This window comes from Elephas maximus, chromosome 7, assembly GCF_024166365.1.
Source record: "Elephas maximus indicus isolate mEleMax1 chromosome 7, mEleMax1 primary haplotype, whole genome shotgun sequence".
Lineage (NCBI taxonomy): Eukaryota > Metazoa > Chordata > Mammalia > Proboscidea > Elephantidae > Elephas > Elephas maximus.
The window spans coordinates 86,431,855-86,450,034 of record NC_064825.1 but is presented as its reverse complement, the minus strand read 5'-3'; the positions used below and the strand labels follow the sequence as shown (position 1 = coordinate 86,450,034).

At 38.2% G+C, this 18,180-nt stretch overlaps 1 protein-coding gene across 13 annotated transcripts in view; it reads left to right on the top strand.

The window, feature by feature from the left end:
- DCDC1 (doublecortin domain containing 1) overlaps nt 1–18,180 on the top strand; it is a 608,393-nt gene that overhangs the window by 118,327 nt on the left and 471,886 nt on the right. For 12 of the 13 annotated variants that reach the window (XM_049890804.1, XM_049890803.1, XM_049890799.1 and 9 more), the window contains one exon: nt 8,323–8,416. In XM_049890804.1, coding sequence (XP_049746761.1) covers nt 8,323–8,416 — 94 coding nt within the window. Of the gene's footprint in view, nt 1–8,322; nt 8,425–18,180 lie in introns of those variants that run through there. The other variant, XM_049890812.1, reaches the window with a different exon arrangement.

The following is an 18,180-nucleotide window of genomic DNA, read 5'->3' as shown; positions in this document are numbered from 1 at the left end:
AAAGGCATAAATTCTTCAGTCCAGTTTTCACATGCAAATGAGGCAATTGAAAAACCATGGCTTGGGTCAGTCCTCAAAATGATATCTTTGCTTTTTAACAATTTAAAGAGGTCTTCTGTAGCAGATTCGCCCAATGAGATAAGTCATTTGCTTTCTTGACTGCTGCTTCCATGGGTGTTGATTGTAGATCCAAGTAAAATGAAGTCTTTAACAACTTCATTATTTTCCGTGTTTGTCATGATGTTGATTATTGGTCTAGTTGTAAGGATTTTTGTTTTCCTTATGTTGAGTAGTAATCCTTACTAAAGGCTTTGATCTTCATCAGTAAGTACTTCAAGTTCTCTTCACTTTGAGCAAGCAAGGTTGTGTCATCTGCATATCTCAGGTTGTTAATGAGTCTTCCTCCAATCCTGATGTTGTGTTTTTCATATATCCCATCTTTTCAGATTATTTGCTCAGCATACAGATTGAATAAGTATGGTGAAAGGATACAACCCTGATGCAGAACTTTCCTGGTTTTTATACCATGCAGTATTCCCTTGTTCTGTTCAAATGACTGCCTTTTGGTCTAGGTACAGCTTCCCCAAGAGCACAATTAAGTGTTCTGAAATTCCCATTCTTTGCAATGTTATTCATAATTTGTTATGACCCACACAGCCAAATGCCTTTGCATAGTCAATAAAACACAGGTAAACATCTTTCTGGTATTCTCTGCATTCAGCCAAGATCCATCTGACAGCAGCAATGATATCCCTCATTCCATGCTGTCTTAGTTGTCTAGTGCTGCTATAACAGAAATATCACAAGTGGATGGCTTTAACAAAGAGGAGCTTATCCTCTCACAGTCCAGTAGGCTAGAAGTTCAAAATCAGGGAACTAGCTCCAGGGGAAGGCTTTCTTTCTCTGTCAGCTCTGAGGAAGGTCCTCGTCATCAGTATTCTCTTGGTCTGGGAGCATCTCAGCACAGGAACGTCAGGTCCAAAGGATGTGCTCTGCTCCTGGTGCAGCTTTCTTGGTGGTATGAGGTCCCCAACTCTCCGCTTGCTTGCCTTTCCTTTTACCTCTTGAGAGATAAAAGTGGTACAGGCCACACCTCAGGGAAAATCCCTTTACATTGGATCAGGATGTGGCCTGAGCAAGGGTGTTACATCTCACCCTAAACCTTTTAACCATAGGCAGAGGTTATGATTTATAACACCCAGGAAAATCATGAAATGGAGGACAATGACACCTGGCCTAACCAAGTTGACACATATTTTTGGGGGACACAATTCAACCCATTACACATGTCTTCTTCTGAACTGAGCTTAAATTTTTTGGCAGTTCCCTGTTGGTGTACTGCTGCAACTGTTTTTGAATTATCTTCAGCAAAATTTTACTTGTTTGTGATATTAATGATACTGTTCGATAATCTCCACATTCTTTTGGATCACCTTTCTTTGGAATAGGCACAAATATTGATCTCTTCCAGTTGGTTGACCAGGTACCTGTCTTACAAATTTCTTGGCATAGAGTGAGCGCTTCCAGCATTGTATCCATGTGTTGAAACATCTGAATTGACATTCCATCAATTCCCAGACCTTGTTATTCACCAGTGCCTTCAGTGTAGCTTAGACTTCTTCCTTCAATACCATCAATTCCTTATCATATACTCCTTACCGTAATCGTTGAACGTTGAACAGTTCTTTTAGGTTCAGTGACTCTGTGTATTCCTTCCATCATCTTTTGGTGTTTCCTGGGTCGTTCAATATTTTGGCCATAGAATCCTTCAGTATTGCATCTGGAGGCTGGAATTTTTTCTTCAGTACTTTCAGCTTGAGAAGTGCTGAGTGTGTTCTTCCCTTTTGGTTTTCTAACTACAGGTTTTTGCACATTTCATTATAATACTTTGCCTTCTTGAGCTGCCCTTTGAAATCTTCTGTTCAGCTCGTTTACTTCATTATTTCTTCCATTTACTTTAGCTACTTTACATTCAAGATCAAGTTTCAGAGTCTCTTCTGACATCCATTTTGGTCTTTTCTTTCATGCCTGTCTTTCTAATGATGTCCTGCTTTCTTCATGCATGATGTCCTTGATGTTATCCCACAGCTTGTCTGGTCTTTGGCCATTAGTTCTCAATGTGTCAGATTCACGTGGGATATACTCAAAGTCATAATTTGGCTCTCATGGACTTGTTTTAACTTTCTTCAGCTTCAGCTCAAGCTTGCATATGAGCAATTGATAGTCTGTTCTGCAGTTGGCACCTGGCCTTGTTCTGACTGATGATATTTAGCTTTTCTGTCATCTCTTTCTGCAGAAGTAGTTGATTTGATTTGATGCCTGGCTATTACATCCTGTGAAGTCCACATGTATAGTCATCATTTATGTTGTTGAAAAATGGTATTTCCAACAAATAGATCATTTGTCTTGCAAAATTCTATCATGGGATCTCTGGTGTCATTTCTATCACCAAGGCCATATTTTCCAAGTGCTGATCTTTCTTTTTTGTTTCCAACTTTTGCATTTCAATCACTAGTAATATCTTGCATCTTGATTGCATGTTTGATCAATTTCAGACTGCAGAAGTTGGTAAAAATCTTCAATTTCTTCATCTTTGTTATTAGTGGTTGATGCGTAAATTCAGATAATAGATTAATTTGTCCTCCTTGTAGGTGTATGGATATCCTTCTATCACTGACAACATTGTACTTCAGGATAGATCTTTGTATAAATGGCGTGGGAGTGGTGTCTGACCTCCTATAACTTCAAAATGGGGGAGGAGAATCAAGATTAACAGCCCAAGATTGATTCCTATTAGGCAATGTTCAGACATGCTTCCTCTATTCGCCATCTTTACCAATTTTAACACCAACCGTCCCTTCTACAACACTCTTTACTTCTGTACTGGGTTTGTACAATCCACAATGGCCACACAGAACTCATAGACATACTCACGATTGAAGTAGGGAAGTAACTGGTTACAGTTCAGGCTCAGGAACACTCAGGGTACAGTTCTTCCATCAGGGCAGCCTGTTTTTAGCTGTGCTTGCAGGCACACCTCCCTGTGGCCCTAGGCCTCTGACCTGCTCAGGCAAGTGTTACAAAGCTCTTTTAGCTCTGCTGAGAAGTGCCCAGATACACCCTACTTTGCCAACAAGCCTCCTGCCCAAAGGCACTCCACTTTCTCACTCCGTGGGCTGGGTGTACAACTTATTGACAATTGGACAACTTATTGACAGAAATTACAATAACGGGCTGTGCAACCCTACCCTTATTCGATGCAGTTTTTCCGTCACTGTTCACCCTCTGCTCCCTCCCACTCCTGGTAAACTGTAATAAACTTTGGTCTCTATACATTTGCCTTTTCTTGTTTTTTTTTTTTTTTTTTTTTATAAAAGTGAGATAATAGTGTCCTTTTGTGATTAACTGATTTCACTCAACATAATGTCTTCAAGCTCCATCCATATTTTAGCATGTATCAAGACTTCGTTTCTCTTACTGGCTGAGTAGTATTCCATTGTGTATCGCATTTTGTTTATCCATTCATCTGTTGATAGGCATTTAGGTTGTTTCCACCTTTTGGCTATTGCGAATAGTGCTGCAGTGCACACTGGTGTACAAATCTCTGTTTGAATCTCTGCTTTCAAGTTTTGTGGATAAACAACTGGGAGTAGAATTGCTGGGTCACTTGGTAGTGACCTTCACCTTGTGGAGCACATGGTAATCAAATTGACTACATCTGTGGAAAGAGAGGATGGAAAAGCTCAATATCATCAGTCAGAACAATGCCAGGGGCCAACTGTGGGACAGAGCATAAATTGCTCATATGCAAGTTCAAGTTGAAGTTGAAGAAAATTAGAACAAGCTCAAAGTACGCCCTTGAGTATATCTCACCTGAATTTAGATACCATATCAAGAATTGACTTGATGCATTGAACACTAATGATTGAAGACCAGACGAGTTGTGGAATGACATCAAGGACATCATACGTGAAGAAAGCAAGACATCATTAAAAAGACAGGAATGAAAGAAAAGACCAAAATGGATGTCAGAAGAGACTCTGAAACTTGATCTTGAGTGTTGAGAAGCTAAAGCAAGCCGAAGAAATAATGAAGTAAATGAGCTGAACAGAAGATTTCTAAGGGCAGCCTGAGAAGACAAAGTATTATAATGAAATGTGCAAAGACCTGGAGTTAGAAAATCAAAAGGGAAGAGCACGCTCTGAATTTCTCAAGCTGAAAGAACTGAAGAAAAAATTCAAGCTTTGAGTTGCAATATTGAAGAATTCTAGGGGCAAAATACTGAGCTATGCAGAAAGCATCAAAAGAATATGAAAGGAATACAGAGCCACTGCACCAAAAAGAATTGGTTGACGTTCAGTAATTTCAGGAGGTAGCGTATTATCAAGAACCAATGGTACTGAGCATATGATCAAGAACCAATGGTGCTGAAGGAAGAAGTCCAAGCTGCCCTGAAGATATTAGCAAAAAGCAAGGCTCCAAGAATTGACGGAATGGCAACTGAGATGTTTCAATAAATGTATGCAGCACTGTAAGCACTCACTTGTCTATACCAAGAAATTTGGAAGACCCCTACCTGGCTATCTGACTGGAAGAGATCCACATTTATGCCTATTCCAAAGGAAAGTAATCCAACAGAATGCAGAAATTATTGTACAATATCATTAATATCACATACAAGCAAAATTTTGTTGAAGGTCATTCAAAAGCGGTTGCAGCAGCACAGTGATAGGGAACTGCCAGAAATTCAAGCCAGATTCAGAAGAGGATGTTGAATGAGAAATCTCATTGCTGAAGCCAGATGCACCCTATCTGAAAGCAGTTAATATTAGAAATATGTTCACCTGTGTTTTATGGACTATGCAAAAGCATTCAACTGTGTGGAACATAACAAATTATGGGTAACATTGTGAAGAGTGAGAATTCCAGAACACTTAATTGTGCTCATTAAGAACCTGTACACAGATCAAGAGGCAGTCAGTTAAACAGGAACAAAAGGATACTGTGTAGTTTAAAGTCAGGAAATGTGTATGTCAAGTTGTATCATTTCACCATACTTATTCAATCTGTATGTTGAGCATATAATCAGAGAAACTGGACTAGATGAAGAAGAACCCAGCATCAGGATTGGAGGAAGACTCATTAACAACCTGTGTTATGCAGATGACACAACCTCGTTTGGTGAAAGCAAACAGGACTTGAAGCACTTACTGATGAAGATTAAAGACAACAGCCTTCAGTATGGATTACACCTCAACGTAAAGAGAACAAAAATCCTCACATCTAGATCAATAAGCAACATCATCATAAATGGAGAAAAGACTGAAGTTGTCAAGGATTTCATTTTACTTGGGTCCATAATCAATGCTCATGGAAGCAGCAGTCAGGAAATCAAACAACTTATTGCATTGGGCGAATCTGCTACAAAAGAGCTCTTTAAAGTGTTAAAAAACAAACATGTCACTTTGAGGACTAAGGTGTGCCTTACCCAAGCCTTGATGTTTTCAATTGCATCATATGCATGCAAAAGCTGGGCAGTGAATAAGAAGACCAAAGAAGAATTGATGCCTTTGAATTATGGTCTTGGTGAAGAATATTGACTATACCATGGATTGCCAAAAGAACGAACAAATCTGTTATGGAAGGAGTGCAGCCAGAATGCTTCTTAGAAGCAAGGATGGCAAGACTTCCTCTCACATACTTTGGACATGTTATCAAGGGACATGTTCCTGGAGAAGGATATCATGCTTGGTAAAGTAGAGAGTCAGCGACAAAAAGGAAGACCCTCAACTAGATGGATTGACAAGGAGGCTGCAAAAATGGACTCAAGCATAACAATGATTTGAGGATGGTGCAGGACCGGGCAGTGTTTCATTCTGTTCTACATAGGGTCGCTATGAGTCAGAACCATCTTGATGGCACCTAATAACAACATGGCCATCCTACTTGTAGTGCTTTGAAGAATCACCACACTGTTTTCCATAACAGCTGTACAGTTTTTCATTACCATCGGCAATGGATTAAGGTTCCAATTTCCCCACATTCTTTCCAACATTTGTTAGTTTCTTTTTTGATCTTAGCCATCCTAACCTGTCAACCCATTGCTGTTGTGTTGATTCCGACTCACAGTGACCCTACAGGACAGAGTAGAACTGCCTCATAGGGTTTCCAAGGAGCAGCTGGTAGATTCTGACTGCTGAACTTTTGGTTAGCAGGCCTAGCTCTTAACCACTTCTCCACCAGGGCTCCTATTGGAAGTGAATTGGAATCTCATTGTGGTTTAGAGCTCAGGCCACTAACCAAAAGTTCAGCAGTTCGAATCCACCAGCCACTCCTAGGAAACACTATGGAGCACTTCTACTCTGTCCTATAGGGTTGCTGTGTGTCAGAATTGACTCACCAGCAACAGGTTTGGGTTTCGGAGCCCCGGTGGAGTAATGATTAAAAGCGATGGCTGCTAACTGAAAAACTGGCAGTTTGAGTCCACCAGCTGCTCCTTGGATACCCAATGGGGCAGTTCTACTCTGTGCCGTAGGATTACTATGAGTCTGAATTGACTACAACAAGTTTTGGTAATGGCTAATAATGTTGAGCATCTTTTCATGTGTTTGGTGGCCGTTTGAATGTCCTCTTTGGTGAAATGTCTATTCAAGTCCTTTGCCCATTTTATGATTGGGTTATTTGTATTTTTGTTATTAAGATGCCAAAATTTTATGTATATTTTGGTATTAGATTCTCATCAGACATATAATTTTCAAAGATGTTCTTCTAGTTGGTATCTTGTCTTTTCACTTTTTTGGCAAAGTCTTTTGATGAGCAAAATTTTAATTTTTATGAAGTCCCGTTTATTTTGTCTTTTGCCTTTTGTGCTTTTGTTATATTAGGCAATCCATTTTTAAAACTTAGGCCCGAAAGCCTTGCTCCTGCAATTTCTTCTACGAATTTTATGGCTTTCGATTGAACATTAAAAAAAAATAACTAAACCTGTTGTCATCGAGTCAATTCCAACTCATAGTGGCCGTATAGGACAGAGTAGAACTGCCCCATAGGATTTCCAAGGAGTGCCTGGTAGATTTGAACTGCCGACCTTTTGGTTAGCAGCCAAACTTTTAACCACTATGTCACCAGGGTTTCCCAATTGAACGTATAGGTCATTAATTCATTTTGAATTTGTTTTTGTGTGTGGTGTGAAGCATGGATCCTATTTCATTTTCAACCCGGTTTTCCCAACGCCATTTATCGAAGAGAGTCTTCTTTTCCCATAGAACGGGCTTAGCACCTTTGATTTATTTCTGGCCCCTCAATACTATTCCATGTGTCTATGTATCTATTGTTATACCAGTACCAAGCTGTTTTTATTACTGTAGCTGTATAACATGTTTGAAAATCAGGAAGTGTGAATCCTCCTACTTTCTTCTTCTCTTTCAACATTGCTTTAGGTATTTGGTGCCTCTTGCCATTTCATATGAAGTTGAGGGTTGGTTTTTCCATTCCTATAAAGAAAGTTGATGGAATTTTGATTGGGATTACATAGAATCTATAGATCACTTTGGGTAGTATTGGCATCGCTATGAAGTCTTCTAATCCATGAACATGGAAGTTCTTTCCATTTATTTAAGTCTTTTTTAATCTCTTATGACACTGTTTTAAAATTTTCATTGTATAAGTTCTTCACATCCCTGGCTAGATTTATTGCTAGGCATTTTTATTCTTTTAGATGCTGTTGTAAATGGAGTTGTTTCCCTAATTTCTTTCAGATTTCTCATTGTTGGTGTATGGAAATCAAACCGATTTTTGTTTGTTGACTTTGTACCTTCCAATTTTGCTAAATTCCTCTATTAGCCGTAGAAGTTTTCTTGTGGACTCTTTGGAATTTTCTATATATAAGATTATATTTATAATTTATTTTAGGACACTTGGAAAGAATTTAAGAGCTAAAGAAAGTACTTTAACATATGAATTAAAAAAGTAATATTATTCTCTTAGAAAATAAATGGAAAATATAAAAAACAATAAGAATAAAATAAAAATCTCCCTGAGTTCTCCTCTTTATTAAATAGTAGGCAGCCACTATTTAGTATTTGTTGCAACTCCTTTTTTTTTTAATTTACACCTGAGTGTGTGTTTTTTAAATACAATGAGATCTAACAATTTTAACTGCTTTTTTTACTTCATCTATTAGATACATTTTATAAATCATCAATTTTTATTTTACAATCTAATTTTTAATAGCCATGTAGTATAGAAAAGTCTTTTAATGTGTGTTTTGTTTAACAAGAGTTGACTGTAATAAATTATTTATGTTCTTTTTTTCCTATGTAGGTTTTGGATACTTGCACAATGAAAATGAATTTAAATTCACCAGCCAGATATCTTTATGATTTGTGTGGCAGGAAAATTGTAGATATTTCAAAAGGTAAGTAGCAAAGATTTTGTAAACCATGTGATATTATTTTGAAAACAAATAATTTTGTTCGTATACATTTAAAAGGAAAACAGATGTAATAAAACAGAGTTTAAGTATGACATAGTTAAATACAGCATTCTGATACGGAGAGAAATCATGAAAGTGCGTTGAGGTTTTAGTAATCTTATTTCAGCACAAGCTTAGATTTTTCTTTAAAAATGAATGACTATTTGAACATAATAAATGATAACTAAATAAACAAAAATAACTGATACATTTTCATAATTCAGCAGCCAATTTCTGTGGAATACATCTTTTTAAAGAGAAAAACAAGAAGTTGCACTAACCGTATGCTAAGATACAGATTTTTAAAATGTTTTGGTCAGTTTGTAGAGGGTATTTTAAGGCATGAAATGTGCTTTAAAATGATTTTATTATATGACTGTCTTCATTATCTAGTGCTCCTATAACAAATCCAACAAGTAGATGGCTTTAAGAAACAGAAATTTATTCTCTCACAGTTTAGGAGGCTAGAAATACAAATTCAGGGCACTAGCTCCAGGGGAATGCTTTCTCTCTCTTTTGGTTCTGGGGGAAGGTCCTTGTCATCAATCTTCCCCTGTGCCTAGGATTTTCTCAGCACAGGGACCCCAGGTTGAAAGGATACAGTTCACTCCTGGTTCTTCATTCTTGGGGTAGGATGTCCCCCTCCTCTTCTTCTCTCTTTTATAAAATCTCTGAAGAGGTTGATTAAAGATACAACCTAATCCTGTAGATTGTGACCTGCCTCATTAACATAACCACTTCTAATCCTGTCTCATTAACATCATAGAAGTTGGGATTTACGACATATAGAATAATTACATCAAGTCACAAAATGAATGACAGCCATGTAATACCGGGAATCATGGCCTAGCCAAGTGACACCTGTTTTGTGGGGGCACAATTCAATCCATAGCTGATTTGTCAAAAGGTGAGATCTCCATCGGTATCTCTGAAAGGCACTAATTTCTAGTTTCTAAAAGGAAAAATCACATGAATTTTGTATTTGTGAGTTTTTCAATGTGCTACTGAGATAATACTGTCACTCCATCTAGACCTCGACTCCATGCCTAAGGAGGGCAGAGATATTAAAAAGCACACCTTTAAGTGCCAGGTTTGGCCGAGGCAACTATAAATGATGTGGCTCCCATTTGTTTCAAGTTTTCATGGTTGTACTATATAAAAGCAAATGATTATCTTGCTTTATCATCCTTAAGTCACACTTATTGAGTGAACACTATGATATATTGATACTTATTGTTTAAAACAATTTTTTGACTATATATTTTTTATATATACATTTAGACAGTAAAACTATTTGTTCTTTATAATTTTTAATTCTTGTACTAGGTATGATTGTTTTTCATTTAATTAGGAATTTTCATCTGAAGATTTCAAAGCTTTTCCTACTCATTATCTAAAAGCATTAGATAAAGTCATTTACTTGTAATATGTATGTAAAAAAGGGAATTCTTTCTTATTATCTTTGTGAGGGACAGAAGAATAGAATATCATTATTAAAGCTGATTTCTTGCATGTTTCTCCCTGCTGGCTAATATTTTCTTTATGACCAACAATTATTTGTAATCACTCTTAATCTTGCATTGTTGTTGTTATTAGATGCTGTCAAGTTGGATTCTGACTCATAGTGACCCTATGCACAACAGAACAAAATGCTGCCCAGTCCTGCACCATCCCTACAATCATTGTTATGCTTGAGCTCAGTCCACCTCATTGAGGGTCTTCCTCTTTTCCCCTGACCCTGTACTTTGCCAAGCATGATGTCCTTCTCCAGGGACTGATCCCTCCTGAAAACATGTCCAAAATATGTAAGGCACAATCTCACCATCCTTGCTTCTAAGGAGCATTCTGGTTGTATTTCTTCTAAGACAGATTTGTTCATTCTTTTGGCAGTCCATGGTATGTTCAATATTTTTTGCCAACACCACAATTCAAAGGCGTCAGTTCTTCTTTGGTCTTCCTTATTCATTGTCCAGCTTTCACATGCATATGATGTGATTGGAAATACCATGGCTTGGGTCAGGCGCACCCTAGTCTTCAAGGTGACATCTTTGCTCTTCAACACTTTGAGGAGGTCCTTTGCAGCAGATTCACCCAATACAATGCGTCTTTTGATTTCTTAACTGCTGCTTCCATGGCTGTTGATTGTGGATCCAAGTAAAACGAAATCCTTGACAACTTCAATCTTTTTCCTTTTATCATGATGTTGCTCTTTGGTCCAGTTGTGAGGATTTTTGTTTTCTTTATGTTGAGGTGCAATCCATACTGAAGGCTGTGTGGTCTTTGATCTTCATTAGTAAGTGCTTCAGGTCCTTTTCACTTTCAGCAAGCAAGGTTGTGTCATCTGCATAACTCAGGTTGTTAATGAGTCTTCCTCAAATCCTGATGCCTTGTTCTTCTTCATATAGTCCAGCTTCTCGTATTCTTTGCTCAGCATACAGATTGAATAGGTATGGTGAAAGAATGCAACCCTGATGCGAATCTTTCCTGACTTTAAACTAATCAGTATCTCCTTGTTCTGTCTGAACAACTGCCTCTTAATCTATGTAAAGGTTCCTCATGAGCACAATTAAGTGTTCTGGAATTCCCATTCTTCGCAATGTTATCCATAATTTGTTATGATCCACACAGGTGAACGCCTTTGTATAGTCAATAAAACACAGGTAAAAACATCCTTCTGGTATTCTCTGCTTTCAGCCAGGATCCGTCTGACATCAGCAATGATATCCCTGATTCCCCATCGTCTTCTGAAGCTGGCCTGAATTTCTGGCAGTTCCCTGTTGATATACTGCTGCAGACATGCAAGCCGCCACCTGTCTGTCAGTTTGTCTTACTGTGGGGGCTTGCGTGTTGCTGTGATGCTGGAAGCTATGCGACAGGTATTCAAATACCAGCAGGGTCACCCCTGGAGGACAGGTTTCAGCTGAGCTTCCAGACTAAGACAGACTAGGAAAAAGGACCCGGCAGTCTACTTCTGAAAAGCATTAGCCAGTGAAAACCTTATGAATAGCAGCAGAACATTGTAAACTTGCATTAATAAAAAAAATAATCTACACATTTTCTTGAGACACTATCTAGCTTTGAATTATTTCCAACTCACCTGGAATTCAAAAATTGGATTTGATTTAACTGCTAGAATTGAAACTAAAAGAAACCCTGGTTAACATTAAAAGATTTATATTTAGAAAGCTGATTTTTCTCCCTTCCAAATATGGTATAACAGAACTACTTATCAGAACAGAAAAGTACCGACTCTGAGGCGTAATATTTCATGGATGCCAGAGGCATTCAGCTTCATGCCTCATGCTTCACATATCCCAGAAGTGTGCTATTATCACATTTTAATGCATGCCCTTGCCTTGTCTTTTTGCATACTTATAAAAGCTTATGCCAGTTGAAATTAGCCTACGCAACTACTAACATGTGGAAGCATAGCAAGTTCACTGGACTTAAAAATACTTAAAGAAGATAATCCTGTTGGAGGAACTTCCAGTCTGTAGCACCCTAGTCACTTAATATTAGGCTTTTGCATTTCTACTCTTCTTTGTTAGTATGGTTTTGTGCATCAGGTAATTGAAGTCCCTACACTTTTATGTTTGATTGTCTTCTGAAAGGCCAAGCGGTATATGTTGATGTATGACTCTTTTTTTTTTTTTAACTTTTTTTGTATCAAGTCAGAAAAAGTAGTTTAATAATTCCTACATTAAGATCCACTACCAGTCTGTTAGTTTGTTGTATTGTGGTGGCTTGCGTGTTGCTGTAGTGCTGGGATCTATGCCACCAGTATTTAATATTAGCAGGGTCACCCGTGGTAGACAGGTTTCAGACAGGTCAGGAAGAAAGGCCTGGTGATCTACTTCCAAAAATTAGCCAATAAAAATCCTATGGATCACAGTAGAATGTATTATTTGATATAGTGCTGAAAGATGAGCCTCCTAGATTGGAAGGCATTCAAAATATAAGGTGGCCACAACAATGGACTCAAGCATGCTAACTGCTGTGAAGATGACGCAGGGCTGGGCAATGTTTTGTTCTGTTGTACATGGGGTCACCATGAGTTGGAGCTGACACAATGGCAAGAAACAACAACAAAAATGTTAAGTTTATAGCAATTATTTTTTACTTATAAGCACAGATTAGAAATACCAAGGACTAAAAGTGACATGTACAAAACAATGAAATCATTTTTCTCTTACCGGCTGCTTCCCTTTTGGAATTAGTTATATTTTCCAATTTTCCTCCTATGTTATGAGAAATGGAAACATTTGAAATGATATTAAAGTACTTTTACTTTGCCAAGTCTAATAAAACCTTAAAAAAAAAAAGACACAGGATTTTCAAATTGCTCGTTTTTGGATTCCTACAGCATAGAAGATTTTAACAAAGACATTTATATTGTTACATGTGGAAAAGTTCTTTAATCGTGGCTCCTATAAATATCTATCCCTTCTAGAGTAGGATAGAACGGCCAACTGTGTACAAATGCCACACTCCTATATGTGGCCAGTTGGTTAGTACAGGTTAGTATGGGCATTTCTGCTAGAACATGATATGTGCTTGAAAAATACATCCTGCAAAATTACACCTCTCAAAATAACAGAGCTTATGGGGAAAATAGGGTTGGGGCAGACGATTTCAAACCTATGCAACTTTATAACCAGACACTAACTAAGATAATAATTATTAATTTAGGATATAACGTGAACAGCCTGGGAAAGCATCTCAGAGTGCTGCGTCAGGGGGTGTTAAAGCTACACAAAAACAATAGGGTGTGAGGCAATGCAGATAGAAGTGGAGGTTTGAGTCAGTAGAGCTTCCATTAAGGAAGGCACAGGAGGAAGTGAAAGTTTTACAATCCTAGAATCAGGGTGAGGGTACCCTAGTACAGTGGCCAAGCTAAGGGGCTATTTTTTTTTTTTTTTTCAATTTCCTGCTAAGGGATAGAATTCTACTTCTGTTCTGGTTTCCTTTACCTAGGAAAAAGCACATATTCACCAACCAAACTTCCAAATTGTACTGATATTGTTCCCCTACTTACCAATCATATATGAGCTACTTGATGTTGTAGATGCACTTAACTGTGGCAGAACAGATGTATATAGTGTGGGATTTTGAAGGAATTATTTAATATCACTTCATTCCCCCTAGTATTCCTCAAGTTTTTGTTGAGACCAGTCACTCTCCCTCTTGATGGAGGAGATCAGCAGTCTCTTAGGACCATTTTGAGGCTGCTATTCCAATAACCAACCTTTGGTCCTTTGTGGATCATGATGGGCAGTGTAAAATTTATCTCAGAAGTCTGTGAAATGAGTTAGAACAGTACATTAATTGAATTGACTACAAGGCCATGCTAGGACATGCTGAACATTCACTTTCTATCTTATTTTCCTCCCAAATTATGCCCAGAAACACAGTCCAAAATAGCCATATTTTTTCTCACAAGTTCTTTTGAGATTCCACGATGAGATTAAATGACAGGATTTTTTTTATTTCAACCAATAAATTTCAATAACATAGAGATACCCCAAATTAGAAAGTTAACTCTTGCCCAGTATCAGTTTTATTTGTGGAGAAATTAAAATTCAAAAAATAAAGTCCCAAAGAAATTTAAATCCAAAAGCTTTAAGTACTTAAGAACTGAGTTCCAAAATAAAATTATCTTACCTGCGTAAGCTAAAGTCTCAAAAGAAAATCAAAATTCTTTAAGTTGAAGTCCAAAGAAATTAAAGTCCTTCCTAATTTTTATTCTTCCCAGTGTTAGCCAGATGGTTTCTGGAGGCTGGTTTTAGCTGGAATTCCTCCAGCAGTTACTCTCTGGACTACTGTAATGAATGTCATCTCTCAGGACCTCATAAATTCATTTAACTCACATCAACTCCAACCCAACAAAAAATGATCACAACATCGGCTGACACCCAACACATCCAGAATAGAAGCTGATTCAAGCAAATGTGGCTATTCCAAGCAAAATGTTCCCAGGGTCCTGTGTTTTTCATGAATCAGATCCATGTGACTGTTGTGAAAGACCATAGCAGACACTAAGTGAAGAAAGGCTGAGAAGAGAAAACATCCCTCATGTCAATCTCTCCAAAATGCCAGTTGGTTTATACTATTGACCAGGGTCTTTGACCTGTGATACTATTCATTGGTAAGCAATCTCCCATTAAGGCATTGTAATAGTCAGAGTTCTATAGATAGATGGATGGATAGATAGATTTATTTTAAGGAATTGGCTCATGTAGTTGTGCAGGCTGGCATGTTTGAAACTTGTAGGACAGTTGAGCAGACTGGAAACTCAGGTAGGATTTCTATATTACAGTCTTGAGGCAGAATTCTTTCTCCTACAGGAAACCTCAGTATTTGTTCTAATGCCTTCAGTTGATTGGATAAGGCCCACCTACCTCCTTGAGGATAATCTCCTTTACTTAAAGTCAACTGACTGTAAATGTTGTCACATCTAAAATACCTTCCCAGCAATATCTAGACCAGCATTTGACCAAATAACTGGGCATTGTAGCCTAGTGAAGATGCACATAAAATTAACCATCACAGGCATTAATAATGGCAGTATGTATTTACCATCTTTGCCATTAGGAGTTAATGTGTAAATTTGAATAATGGTCATATCAACTGGTCGTCTTTGTAGGCATATGGATATTATCCTATCACTGACAGGCTTGTAGTTCAGGATAGATCTTGAAATATTCTTTTTGAGGATGAATATGACACCCTTCCTGTTCAATTTGTCATTCCTGGCGTGGTAGACCATATGATTGTCTGCTTCAGAATGGCCAATACCAGTCCATTTTAGCTTGCTAATGCCTAGGATACTGATTTTCAAGAATTTCATTTCATTTTTGACAACTCCCAGTTTGTCAGGGTTGTATCCTTTCATCATACTTATTCAATCTGTATGCTGAGCAAATAATCTAAGTAGCTGGACTATATGAAGAAGATTGTGCCATCAGGTTTGGAGGATGACTCACTAACAGCCTGCAATATACAGATGACACAACCTTGCCTGCTGACAGTGAAGAGAACTTGAAACACTCACTGATGAAGATCAAAGACTACAGCCTTCAGTATGGATTACATCTCAACGTAGAGAAAACAAAAATCCTCACAACTAGACCAGTAACATCATGATAAATGGAAAGAATAAAGTTGTCAAGGATTTCATTTTACTTGAATCCACAATCAATGCCCATGAAAGCCAAAATAAATAAATAAATAAAATAAACCCAAACCTGTTGCCGTCGAGTCAATTCCGGCTCATGGTGACCCTACAGGACAGAGAAGAACTGCCCCACAGGGTTTTCAAGGAGCCCCTGGTGGATTCAAACTGCCTACCTTTTGGTTAGTAGCTGTAGCTCTTAACCATAAAGCGGCAGTCAAGAAATCAAATGATGCATTGTATTGGACAAATCTGCTGCAAAAGACCTCTTTAAAATATTAAAAAGCAAAGATGAGGACAAAGGTGCACCTGACTGAGGCCATGGTATGTCCACTGGCCTCATACGCATGTGAAAGCTGGCCAACAAATAAGGAAGACCAAAGAAGAATTGATACATTTGAATTATGGTGTTGGCAAAGAATATTGAATATACCATAGACTTCCTGTCTTAGTTATCTAATGCTGGTATAACAGAAATATCACAAGTGGGTGGCTTTAACAAACAAGAAATTTGTTTTCTCACAATTTAGGTGGCTGGAAATCTGAATTTAGAGTGTTGGGTCTAGGGGAAAGTTTTCTCTCTCTGTTGGCTCTGGAAGAAGGTCCTTGTCTCTTCAGCTTCTGCTTCCTGGTTCTTTGGAGATCTCCATGTGTCTTGGCATCTATATTACCCCATCTCTGCTTCTTAGCTTGCTTGTTTAATCTTTTTTATGTCTCAAAGTAGACTGACTCAAGATACGCCCTACACCAATCCTGCCTCATTAACATAACAAAGACAACCCATTCCCAGATGGGATTGTAACCACAGGAACAGAGATTAGGAATTGCAATACATATTTTATGAGAGACACAATTCAATCCATAACATTGCCAAAAGAAGGAACAATGTGTCTTGCAAGAAGTATGGCCACACCGCTCCTTAGAAGCGGGGATGGGGAGACTTCCTCTCACTTTGGACATGTTGTCAGGAGAAAGACATTATGTTTGGTAAACTGAAACCCATAAACCCATTGCTGTCAAGTCAATTCTGACTCATAGCGACCCTACAGGACAGAGTAGAACTGCCTCAGAGAGCTTCCAAGGAGCGCCTGGTGGATTCAAACTGTGGACATTTGGGTTAGCAGCCATAGCACTTAACTACTGCACCACGAGGGTTTCCTGGTGAAGGGTCAGCAAAAAGAGGAAGACTCTCAACAAGGTGGATTGGTACAGTGTCTGCAACAATGGGCTCAAACATTGCAATGATTGCGAGGATGGTGCAGGATCGGGCAGTGTTTCGTTCTGTTACTCACAGGGTCACTATGAGTTAGAACTGACTCAACAGCACCTAACAATAACAACAACATATTTACCATAACTTGAGGGAAAAAGCAAACACTGTATACTGTCTCTTGTTGAGGGTGTACAATGTAGTGGTTACGCCCCTCTGATTTTGGAGCCTGAGTTCAAATTCCAGCTATGTCATTTACTTTATGACCTTGGACAATTTAGTTAGCTTCTCTGAGAGTCAATTTCCTTATCTGTTAAATGGGGAAATTACAATACTTACCTTAATGGATTGTTGCTGGGATTAAGTGAATTATCTATAAAGCACTTAGAACAAATGCCTGACACTTGGTAAGCATTATGTAATGTTAGCTGTCGTCATTTTTGTTGTTAACAATATCGTTATTCCAAATAAGGTACTGAGAGTGTGTTGCATTCTTGCAACATTTGGAAATTTGCATTTGTGGCAGCCCCAGTCACAGTCTTATTTGAGATACTGTTCTTTCCCTTTTTAAAGTATTCCGAACATCTTAATGTTCTTGTCCCTTTTAATCCTGTGTTTCTGGGCACCATGCTGAACTAAGGGTGGGTGCTGTCTGGTGACATAACATCCACCTTATCTTGTGAGCTGTCATTTTCAATCCTGAGTGGCAGTGACTGCTGTAATGGCCTCTGGCTAGAGAATTTTTTAAGTCTGAGAAACCTACTTCATACAGTTTCTGTATGGGGTAAGGAAGGGGTTTTGGAAATAGGTAGTGGTGATGGTTGCACATCATCATGAATATAATTAATGCCATTGGATTGTAAACTTAAAAATGGTTCAAATGACAAATTTCACCCCAGGCACAAAAAACCCTAATTCATGGGCACACTTTTCCCCTTGTCTCTACATTCCAATTGGAGAATAACTTTCAGTGGATTTCTGAAATAAAGAAGTTCTTTGTGTCCTTCTGAACATGGTCTTTCCTCAGATTTCCAATGCTTCTGGTCTTCGGTTATGTTTCTGATTGGCGTATCTTTCTTTGTGGTATTTAGGATTTCCCACTGGGGTGTGCCTCTACTGTGCTCTTGTTTCTTTCAGAAAGACACCACTGGGTTTGTAAATATCACTTGCTTTGGGAAGTTCCCTCCTCAAACAGGCCTGGAGCTAGCATCGTTTGCTGCAGTTGAGTATCTTCTTTTAGTTTCCATTTGCTTTATGGTGCATATGGTGTTTTCTCTAACACATGCCACTAGAGGTTTTTTTTGTTTTTGTTTTTGCCTTACAGGG